The sequence below is a fragment of the Salvelinus namaycush genome, chromosome 23, assembly GCF_016432855.1.
Source record: "Salvelinus namaycush isolate Seneca chromosome 23, SaNama_1.0, whole genome shotgun sequence".
NCBI lineage: Eukaryota > Metazoa > Chordata > Actinopteri > Salmoniformes > Salmonidae > Salvelinus > Salvelinus namaycush.
This window is the reverse complement of record NC_052329.1, coordinates 22,211,651-22,231,173: the sequence shown is the minus strand read 5'-3', so window position 1 is coordinate 22,231,173 and position 19,523 is coordinate 22,211,651. Positions and strand designations below refer to the sequence as shown.

General features: G+C 44.5%; 1 protein-coding gene across 1 annotated transcript in view; it reads left to right on the top strand.

Moving 5' to 3' along the window:
- LOC120018185 (replication protein A 70 kDa DNA-binding subunit-like) overlaps nucleotides 1-18,948 on the top strand; it is a 43,027-nt gene extending 24,079 nt beyond the window's left edge. Inside the window, exons 14-17 of the mRNA XM_038961242.1 lie at nucleotides 9,085-9,261; nucleotides 10,527-10,634; nucleotides 11,079-11,165; nucleotides 17,431-18,948. Coding sequence (XP_038817170.1) covers nucleotides 9,085-9,261; nucleotides 10,527-10,634; nucleotides 11,079-11,165; nucleotides 17,431-17,538 — 480 coding nt within the window. The 3' untranslated portion in view covers nucleotides 17,539-18,948. The remainder of the gene's footprint in view (nucleotides 1-9,084; nucleotides 9,262-10,526; nucleotides 10,635-11,078; nucleotides 11,166-17,430) is intronic.
- Nucleotides 18,949-19,523: the final 575 nt, after the last annotated feature.

Genomic DNA, 19,523 nt, shown 5'->3' with positions numbered 1-19,523 from the left:
TCGTGCCCTCTTCACTACTGTCTTGGTGTGTTTTGACCATGATAGTTCGTTGGTGATGTGGACACCAAGGAACTTGAAACTCTCAACCCCCCCCCCTTTTCCTATAGTTCATGATCAGCTCCTTTGTTTTGCTCACATTGAGAGAGGTTGTTGTTGTTGTTCTGGCACCACACTGCCAGGTCTCTGACCTCCTCTCTATAGACTGTGTTGTCGGTGATTAGGCCTACCACTGCTGTTGTGTCGTCAGAAAATTGAATGATGGTGTTGGAGTCGTGGTTGAACAGGGAGTACAGGAGGTGACTAAGCACGCACCCCTGAGGGGCCCCAGTGTTGAGGATCAGCGTGGCAAATGTGTTGTTGCCTAGTCTTACCACCTGGGGGCGGCCTGTCAGGAAGTCCAGGATCCAGTTGTAGAGGTAGGTGTTTAGTCCCAGGGTCCTTAGCATAGTGATGAGCTTTGTGGGCACTATGGTGTTGAACGCTGAGCTGTTCAACACCAATGAATTGAACAGCATTCTCACATAGGTGTTCCTTTTGTCCAGGTGGGAAAGGTGAGATTGAGATTGCGTCATCTGTGGATCTGTTGTGGAGGTATGTGAATTGAAGTGGGTCTCGGGTTTCTGGCATGATTGTGTTGACCAGCCTTTCAAAGCACTTCATGGCTACTGACATGAGGGCTACGTGGCGGTAATCATTTAGGCAGGTTACCTTTGCTTTCTTAGGCACAGGGACTATGGTGGTCTGTTTGAAAAATTTAGGTATTACAGACTTGGCCAGGGAGAGGTTGATAATGTCAGTGAAGACACTTGCCAGGTGGTCCGCGCATGCTTTGAGGACACGTCCTGGTAATCCGTCAGGCCCGGCAGCTTTGAATGTTGACCTGTTTAAAGGTCTTGGTCACATCAGTTACGGAGAGTGTGATCACACGCATAAAAGTCCATTAGATCGTCTGGTAGACTCACGTCACTGGGCAGCTTGCGGCTGGGTTTCCCTTTTGTAGTCCGTAATAGTTTAAGCCCTGCCACATCCGACAAGCGTCAAAGCCGGTGTAGTAGGATTCAATCTTAGTCCTGTATTGATGCTTTGCCTGTTTGATGGTTCGTCAGAGGTCATAGCGGGATATCTTATAAGCGTCCAGATTAGTGTGCTACTCCTTGAAAGCGGCAGCTCTAGCCTTGAGCTCGGTGTGGAAATGTACATACGTTCACTGTGGGGACGACATTGTCAATGCACTTATTGTTGAAGACAGTGACTGATGCGGTATACTCCTCAGTGTCATCTGACCACTTCCGTATTGAGCGAGTCACTGGTACTTTTGCTTGTAAGCAGGAATCAAGAGGATATAATTATTGTCAGATTTGTCAAATGAAGGGCAAGGGAGAGCTTTGTATGTGTGTCTTTGTGTGGAGTAAAGGTGGTCTAGAGTTTTAAAATAAATATATTTTTTTATTCCACCCCCCCTCTAGTTGCCCAGGTGACATGCTGGTAGAAATTAGGTAAAAAGGATTTAAGTTTGCCTGCATTAAAGTCCCTGGCCACTAGGAGTGCCGCTTCTGGATGAGCATTTTCTTGGCCTTATACAGCTTGTTGAGTGTGGTCTTAATGCAAGCATCGGTTTGTGGTGGTAAGTAGACGGCTACGAATAATATAGATAGTGTGGTCTACAGCTTATCATGAGGTATTCTACCTCAGGCGAGCAATACCTCGAGACTGCTTTAATATTAGACATCGCGCACCAGCAGTTATTGACAAGTGGATACACACCCCCACCCCTGGTCTTACCAGACGTAGCTACTCTGTCCTGCCGATGCACGGCGAAGCCAGCCAGCTCTATATTATCCACGTCGTCGTTCAGCCAAGTCTCGGTGAAACATAAGATATTACAGTTTTTAATGTCTTGTTGGTAGGATAGTCTTAATCATGGATTGTCCAGTTTGTTTTCCAATGATTGCACGTTGGCCAATTAATACCGAGGGTAGTGGTGGTTTACCTACTCGTCAGTTAATTCTTACAAGGCACCTCTCCCCTTTTCTCCATCGTCATGCTGATGACGGGGATTTGGGCCTTGTCTCGACAAAGCAGTATATCCTTCACGTCAGACTCATTAAAAAAAAAGTTGTTGTCTAGTTCGAGGTGAGTAATCGCTGTTCTGATGTCCAGAAGCTCTTTTTGTTCATTAGAGACAGGAGCAGCAACATTATGTACAAAATTAGTTGAAAACAATGCGAAACAACAAACAAAATAGCAGAGTTGGTTAGGAGCCCATAAAATAGCAGCCATTCCCTTCTGCGCCATTATACTAGGAGAGTCGGACAATGGTAGCAAAGCTCAGGCTTGACGAACGGACACGGGTGGACTCAGGTCATGTGAAGGAGTGAGGTGTTGGAGAATGGATAGAGGGCTTTGGGGTATAGACAGGCTTGGTTTAAAGAGCATGTGAGAAAATGTCCTACCTTAGCAAACGGAGGGGAAAATGGGGCATGTTGTTCCAAATATATAGGCCTAGATAAATAATAGAAGAGCAACACTCGACTGGAAACCTATTTGTGGCTAAATCCCTACCTGTTTGTGTGCATGGAGGATGTTGGGGCATTGCTGTGGTGATTGGCTCAGTGGCTGGCTGGGCTTTAGTAGTGTTGCTCCTGGCTCTGTGTGATCTAGTCCTGGTTCTGCTGCTCTCTCATCTACTCTGCCGCTCTCCAGGGCCTGGTGTCACCAAGCCTCAGTACAGCGCTCTTATTGTTCTTTCTTGAATCCTGACGCCCCTCACATTGTAGTGTATGGACACTATATAGGCTAACCAGTTACTTGACACGCCCCTCACATTGTAGTATATAGACACTATATAGGCTAACCAGTTACTTGTCACGCCCCTCACATTGTAGTATATAGACACTATATAGGCTAACCAGTTACTTGACACGCCCCTCACATTGTAGTATATAGACACTATATAGGATAACCAGTTACTTGACACGCTCCTCACATTGTAGTGTATGGACACTATATAGGCTAACCAGTTACTTGACACGCCCCTCACATTGTAGTGTATGGACACTATATAGGCTAACCAGTTACTTGACACGCCCCTCACATTGTAGTGTATGGACACTATATAGGCTAACCAGTTACTTGACACGCCCCTCACATTGTAGTGTATGGACACTATATAGGCTAACCAGTTACTTGACACGCCCCTCACATTGTAGTGTATGGACACTATATAGGCTAACCAGTTACTTGACACGCCCCTCACATTGTAGTGTATGGACACTATATAGGCTAACCAGTTACTTGACACGCCCCTCACATTGTAGTGTATGGACACTATATAGGCTAACCAGTTACTTGACACGCCCCTCACATTGTAGTGTATGGACACTATATAGGCTAACCAGTTACTTGACACGCCCCTCACATTGTAGTGTATGGACACTATATAGGCTAACCAGTTACTTGACACGCCCCTCACATTGTAGTGTATGGACACTATATAGGCTAACCAGTTACTTGACACGCCCCTCACATTGTAGTGTATGGACACTATATAGGCTAACCAGTTACTTGACACGCCCCTCACATTGTAGTGAATGGACACTATATAGGCTAACCAGTTACTTGACACGCCCCTCACATTGTAGTGAATGGACACTATATAGGCTAACCAGTTACTTGACACGCCCCTCACATTGTAGTGTATGGACACTATATAGGCTAACCAGTTACTTGACACGCCCCTCACATTGTAGTGTATGGACACTATATAGGCTAACCAGTTACTTGACACGCCCCTCACATTGTAGTGTATGGACACTATATAGGCTAACCAGTTACTTGACACGCCCCTCACATTGTAGTGTATGGACACTATATAGGCTAACCAGTTACTTGACACGCCCCTCACATTGTAGTGTATGGACACTATATAGGCTAACCAGTTACTTGACACGCCCCTCACATTGTAGTGTATGGACACTATATAGGCTAACCAGTTACTTGACACGCCCCTCACATTGTAGTGTATGGACACTATATAGGCTAACCAGTTACTTGACACGCCCCTCACATTGTAGTGTATGGACACTATATAGGCTAACCAGTTACTTGACACGCCCCTCACATTGTAGTGTATGGACACTATATAGGCTAACCAGTTACTTGACACGCCCCTCACATTGTAGTGTATGGACACTATATAGGCTAACCAGTTACTTGACACGCCCCTCACATTGTAGTGTATGGACACTATATAGGCTAACCAGTTAGTTGACACGCCCCTCACATTGTAGTGTATGGACACTATATAGGCTAACCAGTTAGTTGACACGCCCCTCACATTGTAGTGTATGGACACTATATAGGCTAACCAGTTAGTTGACACGCCCCTCACATTGTAGTGTATGGACACTATATAGGCTAACCAGTTAGTTGACACGCCCCTCACATTGTAGTGTATGGACACTATATAGGCTAACCAGTTACTTGACACGCCCCTCACATTGTAGTGTATGGACACTATATAGGCTAACCAGTTACTTGACACGCCCCTCACATTGTAGTGTATGGACACTATATAGGCTAACCAGTTACTTGACACGCCCTTCACATTGTAGTGAATGGACACTATATAGGCTAACCAGTTACTTGACACGCCCCTCACATTGTAGTGTATGGACACTATATAGGCTAACCAGTTACTTGACACGCCCCTCACATTGTAGTGTATGGACACTATATAGGCTAACCAGTTACTTGACACGCCCCTCACATTGTAGTGTATGGACACTATATAGGCTAACCAGTTACTTGACACGCCCCTCACATTGTAGTGTATGGACACTATATAGGCTAACCAGTTACTTGACACGCCCCTCACATTGTAGTGTATGGACACTATATAGGCTAACCAGTTACTTGACACGCCCTTCACATTGTAGTGAATGGACACTATATAGGCTAACCAGTTACTTGACACGCCCCTCACATTGTAGTGTATGGACACTATATAGGCTAACCAGTTACTTGACACGCCCCTCACATTGTAGTGTATGGACACTATATAGGCTAACCAGTTACTTGACACGCCCCTCACATTGTAGTGTATGGACACTATATAGGCTAACCAGTTACTTGACACGCCCCTCACATTGTAGTGTATGGACACTATATAGGCTAACCAGTTACTTGACACGCCCCTCACATTGTAGTGTATGGACACTATATAGGCTAACCAGTTACTTGACACGCCCCTCACATTGTAGTGTATGGACACTATATAGGCTAACCAGTTACTTGACACGCCCCTCACATTGTAGTGTATGGACACTATATAGGCTAACCAGTTACTTGACACGCCCCTCACATTGTAGTGTATGGACACTATATAGGCTAACCAGTTACTTGACACGCCCTTCACATTGTAGTGTATGGACACTATATAGGCTAACCAGTTAGTTGACACGCCCTTCACATTGTAGTGTATGGACACTATATAGGCTAACCAGTTAGTTGACACGCCCCTCACATTGTAGTGTATGGACACTATATAGGCTAACCAGTTAGTTGACACGCCCCTCACATTGTAGTGTATGGACACTATATAGGCTAACCAGTTAGTTGACACGCCCCTCACATTGTATTGTATGGACACTATATAGGCTAACCAGTTACTTGACACGCCCCTCACATTGTAGTGTATGGACACTATATAGGCTAACCAGTTACTTGACACGCCCCTCACATTGTAGTGTATGGACACTATATAGGCTAACCAGTTACTTGACACGCCCCACACATTGTAGTGTATGGACACTATATAGGATAACCAGTTACTTGTCACGCCCCTCACATTGTAGTGTATGGACACTATATAGGATAACCAGTTACTTGTCACGCCCCTCACATTGTGTGCATGGAGGTTACATGCACACATTAATGCCATTATTGTGGATTAATATAACAGTTTAAAACATTTACATGCTTTGGAAGAAAAAACAATTTCCCTAAAATCACATGGACACATCTACCTGATAGATAAATGCAGAAAATAGCCAATCAAAATAGACGTTCTTTTGCAAATCCTTTTTGATTCTGGTTTCAGCGTATAAAGTTTGATGTGAAAACCATTTTTATGATGTATACTTTCAGTTTTTCTGAACTCCTCTCGCGCACAAGTGGGATGCTACCGGTGCTGGCACATACGCAGACCTATTGTTTTATTTAACTAGGCAAGTCAGTTAAGAACAAATTCTTATTTACAATGACTGCCTAGGAACAGTGGGTTAACTGTCTTGTTGAGGGGCAGAACGACAGATTTTTTCCTTGTCAGCTCGGGGATTTCGATCTAGCAACCTTTCGGTTACTGGCCCAACGCTCTAACCACTAGGCTACCTGCCTCCCCACCACTGGAACACTGATTAAGCTGTTTACATGTCCAAATCATTTGAAAGATTGCTCAGGAAACCAGGTGTTTTAATCACTGTATGCTTACTTCCAGTTTGGCCTTTTGCTGATGTTTTTTAAAATTAGCATAGTAAAGTGCATGTAAACGTTGTCACTATCTCATTGTAGAGTAGGCTGTTGGCACTATATAGGCTAACCAGTATGAGCATTGCTGATTCACTAGTTCCTTTGACCTTCACCAGAGTCCTCCACACTATCCATTAGCCCCCTGTTGGGTTAAGGTGCTTTCTCCTGGCATTAGGCTGTGGTGTGAGAGGAGGAGGAGGAGGAGGAGGAGGGGAGAAGAGGGGAGAGGTGTGACCCAGGGCTCTAGTTCAGCCTGTAGTGTCTGTGTGTGATGAAGGCTGGGGTTGACAGAGGAGCTGACTCGAGCTCAGTCTGTCCTCCTCGTACTGTTCCTGCTCAGCCCGTAGAGACTCTGGGACACAGGGGGTCACAAGGTCGGCCCTCTCAAAGCCCTCCGCAAGTCAGCGGCAATTAATTGTCCCTGTCACAAAGTCTCTGTCAAAACCTCCAATTTCCACAACACCGGCTTGCCCTGTCGACAGCGAATGGCTAACCCCGTCCACAGTCCGCTCCTTCCCGATTGCTTGACACTGCCTGCGTATGTAAAGCCTTGTGACAGAGACAGGAGAAAAACGTCTTCAGTGGTCTCTTCTCTCTCTCTCTGTGGTGAGTGACATGATAATTGCGGAGGTATTAACTTGGTTAATTAGTGCTCTTTGGGGAAGCTGCAGTGTGGGAAGGGATTATGAGGTGTTTGTCAAAACAACTAGTTTTAAAGGCAGATTCCATGCGTTGAAAAGGGAGAGATTTGTCTCTCATTTGTCCACTCATTGATTACTCCCCAAGTGTTTTTGTGGTCTGAAGTGACACAAAATATAAATTGTCCTTCTGTGCAATTTAATTGTGGCTGAATTCCTTAGGCTGACTGCTGGCCACTGTCACTATGCCTATGGGGAGAGAGTGAAATCAATTACGGCCAATGTGGCGGAAACGTTCCCTTTAGTTTTTCTATTTATTTCCTTTGAAAACTGGAGGTTAAGACTTTGCCTGGGGCCTCCATCTAGATTGTGAACTATAGAGAGAAAGAAAGAAAAACTCTTGCATGTGGAATTCTCAATGAAGTGCACCAGGCAGAAATGTCCTTTTTCCTGTCCACTGCTTTCCTTTCTGTACGTCAGGCAATGTTCCCCTCCATGAATATGAATCAGGACGTCCAGGTTATTACAATTCCCTGTTGTGATCCTACTGTAGGTCATTATTGTGTACGGGAGTGTTATAGGTTTTTAAAAGAGCACACCCTGTTTTGTCCTCTGGATGAATCCTAATGACTGACTGATGAAGGTGCTTGGCCTCAGAGGTTTTCCTGTGTGTGTTTCCATAAGGAGATATTACCATGTGGTGTTGCCTATAGGCCCTGGTCGAAAGTAGTGTACTACATAGGGAATAGGGCGCTGTTTGGGATGTAGACGGTGTTAAGACGTGGAGGTGTCTGCTCCTCTCTCTCCCCTTCAACGTGACCCTGTTTTCACCTCACTATGCCTCTGTCACCTCATTGTGACATCTCTGTCCCCATGGCCACCTGCAGGGTGGTGACGAGCAGTAGGAGGGGGACTGACACGCAGAGGGGGAGAGAGATTCCACCTGTCTGTGGCAGAAAGCTGTGACCTGTCTGTGGCAGAAAGCTGTGACCTGTCTGTGGCAGAAAGCTGTGACGCAGACCTGTCTGTGGCAGAAAGCTGTGACGCAGACCTGTCTGTGGCAGAAAGCTGTGACCTGTCTGTGGCAGAAAGCTGTGACCTGTCTGTGGCAGAAAGCTGTGACCTGTCTGTGGCAGAAAGCTGTGACCTGTCTGTGGCAGAAAGCTGTGACGCAGACCTGTCTGTGGCAGAAAGGCGTATGAAGTGGTGGGTGGGGGTATAGAAACAGAAAGGGAGCTCTACAACGTGTTGACAGAACGAGAGGCGGCGTGACTCATCTCCAACCCTGTTGACACTTAGTCACATCATTATGTTGCACCTCCCACAGCCCTTTCTGTCTGTCTCCATTTATATATTTCAGGACTCAGCGCTGGGAAATTCTCAGCAGGTGCTTGCTGCTCTCCGACAGGCTAGGAATTATTCTGAAAGGCTGTTTATGTATATTGGGGTTATAAACTTTGCATATGCCCCCATAAAAAAGATGAGGCAGCCTGCCTTTGCAGTTTTGTATTTGTGTTTGGAGCTATGCTATGCAGATTGCGGTTGGATTGTTATTTTTGCATCCCACTGCAGTAATGTTTCTCTTTTAATAGAGTTTGAATATTCTAGTTGATGTTCTTTAATGCTTATTAGTTGTTAGTTCTGCACCGTGTAATGTCATGAACCTTATGTAGAAATCATAGACTAAACCTGCACAAATTGAATATGGCCTGCCACAAAACATCTACATTTTCAAAAGGATTGACAGAATGATTCTCGTGTGTTTGTGTGTGGGTGTGTCTGTCCGGGCGGACTCCTTCAGCTGCAGGTATAGCAGTATGATCTTCCATAAAACATCTGAAGTGTACACTTTTTAAAAGGGCTAAGAAGGATACTCAGTAATGTTGTCTGTGTGTTGTCTGTGTGTATCTCTCTACAGGCAGACTACTTCAGCTGCATCGCCACCATAGTGTACATCCGTAAGGAGAACTGTCTGTACCAGGCGTGCCCTAGTCAGGACTGCAATAAGAAGGTGGTGGACCAGCAGAACGGCATGTTCCGCTGTGAGAAGTGTGACAAAGAGTTCCCCAACTTCAAGTACCGACTCATCCTCTCTGTGAGTGGCTCAGCTCTGTCTAAACCCTCTGGCTTTCTGGCTGGATTCAGTACGCACAGTCAGAGGACCCACACACAAGCACACACGTAGGAACACACAAGCACACATGTAGGAACGCACACGCTGCGTCCCACTCTGCCACCCTATTCACCCTCACTGTGACAGAGTTCCTGCCCGCTCCTGACCCTTTCCCCTAGGCCTCTATTCATTCTCTCATCCTCACAGGACCCTTGGTGGGGCTGTGTCTGCTGCTGCTGTGGCCGGGTGTGTCTTCCTCTGGGGGACTTTTATATACTGCCTCTCATTACTCTGCCTCTTGCGCTTTTTCTCTGGCATGCACACTTTCGCTTTCTGTCTTCCTCCCTCCTTTCACTCTTCTCGCTTGTCTTCACACCCCTTTCTTTCACTCCTTTCTCCTTCCTTCTGGGCGCTGTTTTCCCCTCTTCTCCCAGGACTCCAGCCAGTCTTCCCTGTGGTTCTACTTCTCTAACGGTCCTTAACTCTCCCCGTCGGATCTCTTTACACTCATGTTTGAAAAAGATTATTTAAGGCTATTCTGTTCTCGCTGCTGCAAGTGTTAAATAGTGGCTGGCTATTTCGGATTCATTTTATTTGTTTTGTTGGAAGTCAGGATTATGTTGAGTTAATTGCTCTATTCCCCCCCCATCAATGTTGAGGCATTTTTTTTCTCTGCTTGTTAAAAATAGCAGCATTAAAATACTACCACATTTAGTCAGCAAACGAGCTCTTGCAGCCAGACATCTAAAATAAGCTGCTTTTCTATTGTTTTGCACCTCTCGCCAGTCAGCATATTGCTTTTCTTCACAGAACTGGAACATAAACTGGGAATAGGCTACCACTGCGCGCAGCTCTCATCACACGTACACCTTGGTTCTGCTGGTGCCAAGAGTTCTATAATAATGATTTTCCCAGGTGTATAAACTTGTGCAATCGACAATACATTGAATATTCAGCAGCAACGTGACATCATTAACAATAATAAACCAAAGTATCAAATCCCTGAGAAGCCTACATTTTTAATAGACTGAATGCATTCCAAATGGCACCCTATTCCCTATGTGTTGCACTTCTTTTGACCAGGGCCCATTGCACACTGGTCGAAAGTGGTGCACTATAAAGAGAATAGGGTGCTATTTATGTTGCAACCTATGATCAACAAAGCCCAGATGACCTTTCCCTTTGACTTTCCCCAGTACTCACTCCTAACATGCGTCTGTCTCTTTGTTCCTCCTCTCGCCCTGCAGGCCAACATAGCAGACTACGGGGACAACCAGTGGGTGACCTGCTTTCAGGAGAGTGCTGAAGCCATCTTGGGACAGAACGCTGCTTACCTAGGGCAGCTCAAGGACTCGGTGAGCCTGCCTGTCTGTCTGCCTGCCGGTCTGTCTCCCTGTCTGCCCGCCTGTCACCCTGTCTCGCTCCTTCTCTGTCTGGTTCAAAGCCTGGCCTGAGGAAAGGGCCTAGGGGAGGTGCTGAACCCCAGGCACTGTCTACTCTAGCCTGTCCCTGCCAGCCACCAGCACCAGCTACCACAGCCTAAACAGGCTGCTGTGCCGTGTGGTCTCTGTAGGCCCTCACACAACCTCTATAACCCAAGGACTTCTATTGAAATAATCACAAGTGATTTTTAACAAAAAAAATGTTGCGCTACGTACATTGTTTTTTAAATTAGATAGAAAACGGCTTTGATTTAGAACCAGACATCTTGATTAAAACAATGGCTTTTTAATGTAAACGAGCAAGTTTCTGATTGTCATTAATGTTAAATTGATCCCATTTTGTTAATTTTCATGCAGAATGAAGCTGCCTTCGAGGAGATCTTTCAGCAGGCCAACTTCCACACGTTCGTTTTCCGTAACAGAGTCAAGCTGGAGACCTACAATGTAAGTAGCGCCTGACAGATATGGGATTTTGGGATCCAATACGATGCTTATTTTTGGGAGGCAAAGTAGGCTATACCTGTTACAATTTATCGGCCGATGCATTGTTTTTCAGACGTGATATGTCTCTTCAAAGATACCTTTGAATGTGATTTCTTACAATTGAAAACAAACATTATTAAGTGAACAGAAGCACTCAGATTAGCATGTTTTTGTTCATCATTTGTCAATATCGGTGGTATAAAGACCGATATGATAGATCTAAAATTGAGGGAAAAGCCCAATATCAGCCGATTTTTAATCAGTCAACCGATATATTGATTTGACTAAATGTATAAAATGACAGACATCAGGCTTGGGCGGTATCCAGATTGCCATATCTTCACGCCATACCAGGATATTCAGTAATACCGACACTGAAAACAAGGGGCGCTGTTTTCAAACCCCACTGATACTCTGTAATCCGAAGGTTAGCAATTCTAACAAGTACATGTGAAAACCTGTAGAGAATGCTAACTAAATGCTAATGAGCACATTGCAAACATTTTGTACAGATTCAGACTTAAACTATACAAGTAACAGTTTTCTGCACAAAACAAATATTAGCTAGCAAGGCTCTTGATCCAGGAGGGGATTCTCTGCTGTTACCAAGCGAGTGCTTAATTTTGGAAGAAGCTAACCAGATAGATAGCTAACTAGCTACTAAATTAGCAAACCAAATGCAGAACTGCAGAGCATTTAGCACATTTTAGACAGTTAACTTAATAGTTATAAGATGTTTAGCTGGCAAATATTTAGTTGTGAGTTCCGTACTGTAACTAGATCACCTGGCGCGTGCTGCACAACAAGGCTCCGGTCTCTTGTCATTGTGTGCTTGTAATAATGTAACAGGTGAAATGAAGAACGCAATGTTCTTCATCTCCTAACGTATTACACAAATTGACTGCAGGTATTTACTTTAAAAAGTAGCAACAAATGTTCAACTTGATTAAATTCAACAACAAAAAATCTGTGCTATTGACAGTATTGATTAACCATCATGTGGCTTTTTCCAAATGCCCCGGTATACTGCCCAAGCCTAACAGACATTTATTACTTCATATCAGAGCGTGTTGCCAACTATGAGGTAGAGGTTGTCTGGTTCCATTCCAGTCATCTGGATGGGAGGAAAAAACACAGACACACATACATCTTGTTCAGAGGTTTGACAGAATGCCAATTTATTGAAATCGGTATGTAAACAGCTTCTTTCTATGTTCAGCTGTGTGTGACGTTCATATTCCAATTGGCCTGACAAATATCAGCATTTGGCTGTGGCATTTCTCCTTTTATTGGTTGAATTGCCTCCTCTCCTTCCATCCCTTCGTCTGTAGAGAGAGACCACAGAATAGAACAGACGGTGGGTTTTCTTGAGACGACAGCTCGTTTTCAGGGGCTGTGTGAAAGGTGCACACAGATTAGTTGTGGTCACCCTCTCCTGGAAGCTACACAGATGGAGCCTTGTTTTGAGGGCACAGCATAAAATAATTGATTGGTTTGGGACTGAGAACAGGGAGAGTTGGAACTCTGCCAGGGAGGCCCATTAACAACAGAAGAGTAGAGACCACTGTCTGTGTGTGTGTGTGTGTGTGTGTGTGTGTGTGTGTGTGTGTGTGTGTGTGTGTGTGTGTGTGTGTGTGTGTGTGTGTGTGTGTGTGTGTGTGTGTGTGTGTGTGTGTGTGTGTGTGGGAACACAGTCAGCTCAGCCTCGGCAGCTTGCTGTTTCAAGGATGTCCTGGCCATTGCCTCAAGCAAATGTTTCCTTAAAACATATCTGGGCATTCTGCTGCAAGCCAGTTTTCCTTGAGAGGAAAAAAAATCAATTTTTCTTACTTTGAGTTGTGTAGCTAGGTTGTAGAGCATGTTTTCTGATGTAGGATGAACAATGTAAGGGTCTCATATTGACATTAGGGCTGGGAATTGTAACTGTTGCAATACTTTATTCATTTTTGTGTCACTAATTGACAAAGTCCATGTTTTTGTTCATGGTTGCCATGGTTAATGACTCATACCAATACTTTACTAGACATCAGTACTATAGCATCATATGGTTAATGACTCATACCAATACTTTACTAGACATCAGTACTATAGCATCATATGGTTAATGACTCATACCAATACTTTACTAGACATCAGTACTATAGCATCATATGGTTAATGACTCATACCAATACTTTACTAGACATCAGTACTATAGCATCATATGGTTAATGACTCATACCAATACTTTACTAGACATCAGTACTATAGCATCATATGGTTAATGACTCATACCAATACTTTACTAGACATCAGTACTATAGCATCATATGGTTAATGACTCATACCAATACTTTACTAGACATCAGTACTATAGCATCATATGGTTAATGACTCATACCAATACTTTACTAGACATCAGTACTATAGCATCATATGGTTAATGACTCATACCAATACTTTACTAGACATCAGTACTATAGCATCATATGGTTAATGACTCATACCAATACTTTACTAGACATCAGTACTATAGCATCATATGGTTAATGACTCATACCAATACTTTACTAGACATCAGTACTATAGCATCATATGGTTAATGACTCATACCAATACTTTACTAGACATCAGTACTATAGCATCATATGGTTAATGACTCATACCAATACTTTACTAGACATCAGTACTATAGCATCATATGGTTAATGACTCATACCAATACTTTACTAGACATGTGTACTATAGCATCATATGGTTAATGACTCATACCAATACTTTACTAGACATCAGTACTATAGCATCATATGAGAGCAGCTGTGTTAGATGGCATCTGTCTAATAAACTTAGTTAATGTTGGGAAATTATCAGCAGAATGTATATATATATTTTTTTACTCAAGCAGTTCTTCATCAGTAATTGGAGATTGTATAATGCAGAATTAGATGAGAAAACAAAGTCGCTTCCAGAGGTGACCTTGTACCTACCTACCTGCTGCTCTGACCACAGACAGACTACCAGAGACATGATATTGTGTTGATGGAAGAGATGCAGCTTAGCCATGTCTGCTGACAATATATTTGATCATTGTGTGAGGAATCAGGAGGTGAGAGAAGCATAGTTTATAAATAACAATGATTAGCCTATACGTGATCGTAACCCAGCTGTAACTTTGTACAGTGCTCTTATTCCCTCCCCCTAGCTCTCACTTTTCTCTCTTCGTCCAGACAGTTTAGTCCTTGTAACTTGTTTAGTCTGTTTCCAGTGCTTGGTTGTCTGGGGGACATTGGAGAAAAGAGAGCACATCGGACATAAAACCATGTCAAGTTCTCAAATAGATGTCTGTCTTCCATCTCTTTCCAAACCATGACAGGCCGAGCCCAGTGCAGTAGTACTACGGAAGAAGAAGCAGAGAAGTGCTGTGGATTTGCATAGCAAGCGGCAGTCTGATTCTCCTCGCTTTGCCCACATAAATCCTGCCTTTCTGGCAAGATGTGACCAACACTAATCGCTTGACAAACTCTGTCACACTCGCTTGTGGAGCTGCAGTGCAGTAGGCTTGTGTGTGTGTGAGCCTGCGAGACCTGTGCGTGAGAGGAGTGTGCTCTGGGGGAAGAAAAGGGAGGTGAGGGTGAGTTGGGGGACTAAAGCAGAGTGACGAGGGAGGGAGTTACTCATTAGATGGTAGAAAATGACGAGGGACTATTTCCAGACCACCCTTCATCTCTGCTGCTGTGTCTGTTTCAGAGCCGCTGCACACAGGATGAAAAGACTGATGCCCTTTTCATGTGTGATTTGGTTAGTCAGGTTTCTGCTCCCACTACCATAGCAACGCTGGCACACTTAGTACTATTACAGAAAGGTCTCATTGGAACTGCACTGTGTGTATCTGTGGGGTGTGTGTGCACTTTGTAGGGATGCTGGGCAGCTTATGGAACAAGCTTCCCCCTATTGTCAGGACAGCGGAAGTCCCCACCCATCTTTTGAAAACGTCTGAAACCCTAACTTTAAAGAGTATCTTAAATATGTAAAATTGTTTTATGTGTGGCTGGAACAAACAGGGCCTGAGCTGTCTGAAGCCTGAGTGTAGGCACAGACACACAAAGTTTTGTCACATCCATCGCACACATGCTGGTAAGCTAGCCGAGCTGAGCCCCTACCCCCCCGCCCCAGCCACACTGTGTCAGCATGTAAACCGAGGTGGGGGCAGCACAGCAGAGCACAGGACTGACACTACACCACAGCCCTGTCAGGACCGCTGTCTTCGGTCTAGTTTCTACACCTGCTGCGACCAACAGACCTCTGCTAGAGATGGGGACGTATCTTCTGTAGTGTATTTCATGGAGTGGACTACTTCTATGAACAGTCACAATGCAACCATGGTTACATCATTCTTGTTTCTTGCTGTAGCAATGAGAAGATATCCATTGCAGCTAGCACTTCAATTCAATGAACAGTGAACAATTAAAACATGGTTCAATCATTTTTTGGCTGTAAAAATATGACCGTAATAACTAGTATTGTAAACATGGGAGGTGCTCAGTGGACCACAGGCTGCAGATGTCTGCAGAAGTCAAACCCCACATGGCTGAGGTCATCCGCTGAACCATAACGTTGCTGTATACCTTCTCAAGCGTTCAATCTGGCCCTGGTTAGAGCCAGATAGGAGAGTGTGAATGCACTAACATCCAGACTGCATAAATAGCTTTTTAGCTGAACCTAATGGAGTGAGTGCATTGTAACCACAGGGCAGATCGTAACCACAGGGCATATCGTAACCACAGGGCAGATAGTCCTTTTTAAGCCCATGTGAGAGAGGAGTGCTACAACACCCCCATTTCCTTCTGTCACGCACCCTATGACACCCTCCCTCGCCCCGCTCTGCACCCTGCCCCGCCACCTGCACATACACAGCCTAGAACAATGCTCACCCCACTCAGGAAATGGGTATTTCTCCTCTGAGAAAATTCTAAATTGGCAATTGATTGCAGCGTTTTGATCTTTTGTGTTCACTGTGTACAATTAGCATTTTAGCAGCAGCATAGCTATTACCCTTGCCTGAGGATTGTTCTGTAGAGATCTGCAAAGAGAGAGACGACTGTAGGATGGTGATGACTGTCGAATCTAACCTTCTGCTGGGTCGCATTCATTATCCGCCAAAACAGAAGAAAACTGACAAACAGGGAGGGATTACTTGAACTACCAGTCCAATATGAAACACATATTTTAGCTTTCCGTTGGAAAATGTTTTGCTACAGCGTGCACTTATGCCCTGTGTTATGTAAGGCCTGCTTAGAAGGATAGGATTTCCTCTTAGTGAGGGGACAAGAAGAGGGGGCTTGTCTTCTCTCAGGCTCTAATAAGAGTGAGTCAATTGAAAGGAGCATGTATTTTTGACCAGGCTCGATAGGGCTCTGGTCAAAAGTAGTGCAGTATGTAAGGAAATGGGAATAGGGTGTCATTTGAGACGTAGCAGGTGACTGTAGCCGCCTCTTTAAAGAGTGATGGACCAGGTGGATGACCTTATCTACTCTAGACAGATGCGGAGGTGGTGAGAACATTTAAACGCTGTCTCTGTCGCAGTGCACAGAGGTTGCATCACCATCCATTTAAATGGCAGATTTTAAATACAGACTCTTCAAATATCACATTTTCTAACGTGTTAGGGAAGTAGGATAATCTCTCTGGTACCAGGCTGCCTGCCTACTTAGTGCTGCTTTCTCTGGCTGAACCTGCAGTCAGTGACCTGTGGTGAATCCAAGCTTTGTCCTTGGCTGAACAAGCTTGTATAACATGCATTCCAGTAAAAGTCCAAACAGACCGTGTAGACCAACAGTTAAAAGCAGCGGGTGTCCGGCCTATTGACCACAGAACCTCGGCTGTCTTTTTCTGTTAATTTCCTAATGATTCTACATGTTGAATGGCCACTGTTTGTTGACACCCAGCGGGTGATCTACTGCACATGGCAGGGGTTTGTGTTGGTTTGTCTTCCCTCTAGCACAGTGGGTGCATCCCAGTAATATACTACTTCCCACAAATCTAAAGCATTGTTGGTGGAGGCATGGGCTATAGAGAATTTCCTCCACATTTCTTGTACCAGTCATTTACTTTGAAATCAGTGAAGGGAAGTGAATAAGTTCACACTTTGGGAGGAAGGAGAGATAATTGGGAGATAGCTAGTGTAGTGAATGGACACTGAGGGGGACATCATGTAACATCTATTCCATGTGTTCCCCTGTCCCTTTAGGACGAGTCCCGGATCAAGGCCACGGTGATGGAGGTGAAACCTGTGGACCACAAGGAGTACAGCAAGAGACTCATCATGAACATCAGGAAGATGGCTTCCGCCCAATAAGAACGCTCGCTTTGCCCCCTCGGCTACGTTCAAGCTTCGCCCCCTGATCTGCAGCCGCAGCACTTCCCAACCTGCCAGACTGACTGTGAACCAGTCCTAGGTTTCATCCCAAATGACACCCTATACCCTATGTAGTGCACTTCTTTTGACCAAAAGTGGTGCACTACATGGGGAATAGGGTGTCATTTCAGACGTAACCGAAGTGTTACTATTCTATACTTTTTATTTAGCTGTGTCCATGTTACTCTGTAAGTCACTGAACTTTGAATATGTTAACTATGCTGAATGTACTGGAAGTTTGGTTTTGTCTTCTTGGCCCAATCAGTAATCTAGAGAGAGTGCTGCTGGGGCAGTATTATATCTTTCTGTGTTATGGTAATGGGTGGGGGGTGACTTCCGAAACTGCTGACATTTTGGGTGGTGGATAAAATGGAGGGAGGGATGAATGGTGCCTGGGATGGGACAGTCTTAACCACAGAAATCATAGCTGTGTGGTCTGTCTTAAGTCAGCTATTATTGCATGGGTGTTTTGTATACGCAGAGGGGTCTGTACTGTAACTAGCGCTCTCTGTCACTCGCTCCCACCATCACTATGCCTGGACCTACCCATCCCTGATAAGAGCAGGGATTTTCTAACTCACACACAGAGCAGGCAGAATACGGGAAATGCGCTGTACAGTATTTATGTAGATACATGGTTTCATTTTTGTAATTATTTTCAGTACCTCTTAAGTTAGAATATTTCAGACAGCAATAATTGGCATTTTTCTTTACATCTATTTGGTCAATTGATTACATAAAAATAAACCTGTATTTTGATCAAAAGTGAAGGAGTTGTCGGGTGTGTTTTTAAATGAATGTTTTCTGCTTTGTTCTGTTGACAGATATGAGTAAAGGGCCCAGGTTAATGTGATATGTTAGAATGCACTGCTGGAGTGTAGCCAGATAAATGTCTGAGTGTAATCATGTTGTACAGCAGGCAGGTTAACCAGGTCTCAGCCCATTTAAAGAGAAGGCAGTGGGGTGGGGGCCGTGGGACAGGTCTGGAGCCTTAATCTTTGTTGCTGCATTTTAAAAGATGTATTCAGTAGCTGGCTCACAGTACTCTCTGGATGCATCCCAAATGCTACCTTATTCGCTTTACAGTGCACTAGAGCCCATAAGGCTCTGGTCAAAAGTAGTGTACTATATAGGGTACCAATTGGGACGAACATCTATCTCCAGATGTGGAGCTCAGATGTGCCACTGATACCCTCCTGCAGTCTTGACTTCCATGTTGTATTAAAGCAGAACATCAGTAAAGCTCTTCTTCCCCATTTTTCTTCTGATAACCATCGCATTTCCACTGAACGCTGCATCTTCGGCCCATTGTGTGTAGCTGAGATGGATTAAAGCTGTCTTCCCGCTGTTCAAAATGTTGTTCTTTTTAGCTGTGCCTCATTGCTTGAGTTTGTCTTCGTTCCCCCCCTTCCTCCCCCCACCTCTCAAACTGACACCCTCTGCTTCTTTATATGGTGATTTCCCCTAGGAAGACTTCCTAGAAGTTTCCTCTATATAACGCCGCTGTTGTCATTTGTTGGCTGGGATGGCTGTTGTATTTTGGCTCCGAAGATAACTAGTGTCAAAGCTGAGCGGAACGGTTTGTGAATCCCCCCCACACTCTCGGCCTGTCAGTCACACATGTAACCATGGAAATAACCTCTGGGCTCCGTGAGGGGTGAGCCAGTGATTGTCGCTGAGCTCAAACACTTAATTCCATGACGCACTCACACATTTTGACGGTTTTGGGGAGTCAAGTCTATCACATTATAAATAGTTCTTACATCCTGCATGTAGACTACTAATTTAAAACATGGTGAAGGAATAATATCACTTCATTCAAGCTTATCCTGAGGAGTCGTCACAATATGCCAGCCTTTTACACCTAGCTAAATTATTTCCTTCCAATTTCCTTTATGCCATGCAGACTACCAATTAGATAGAAC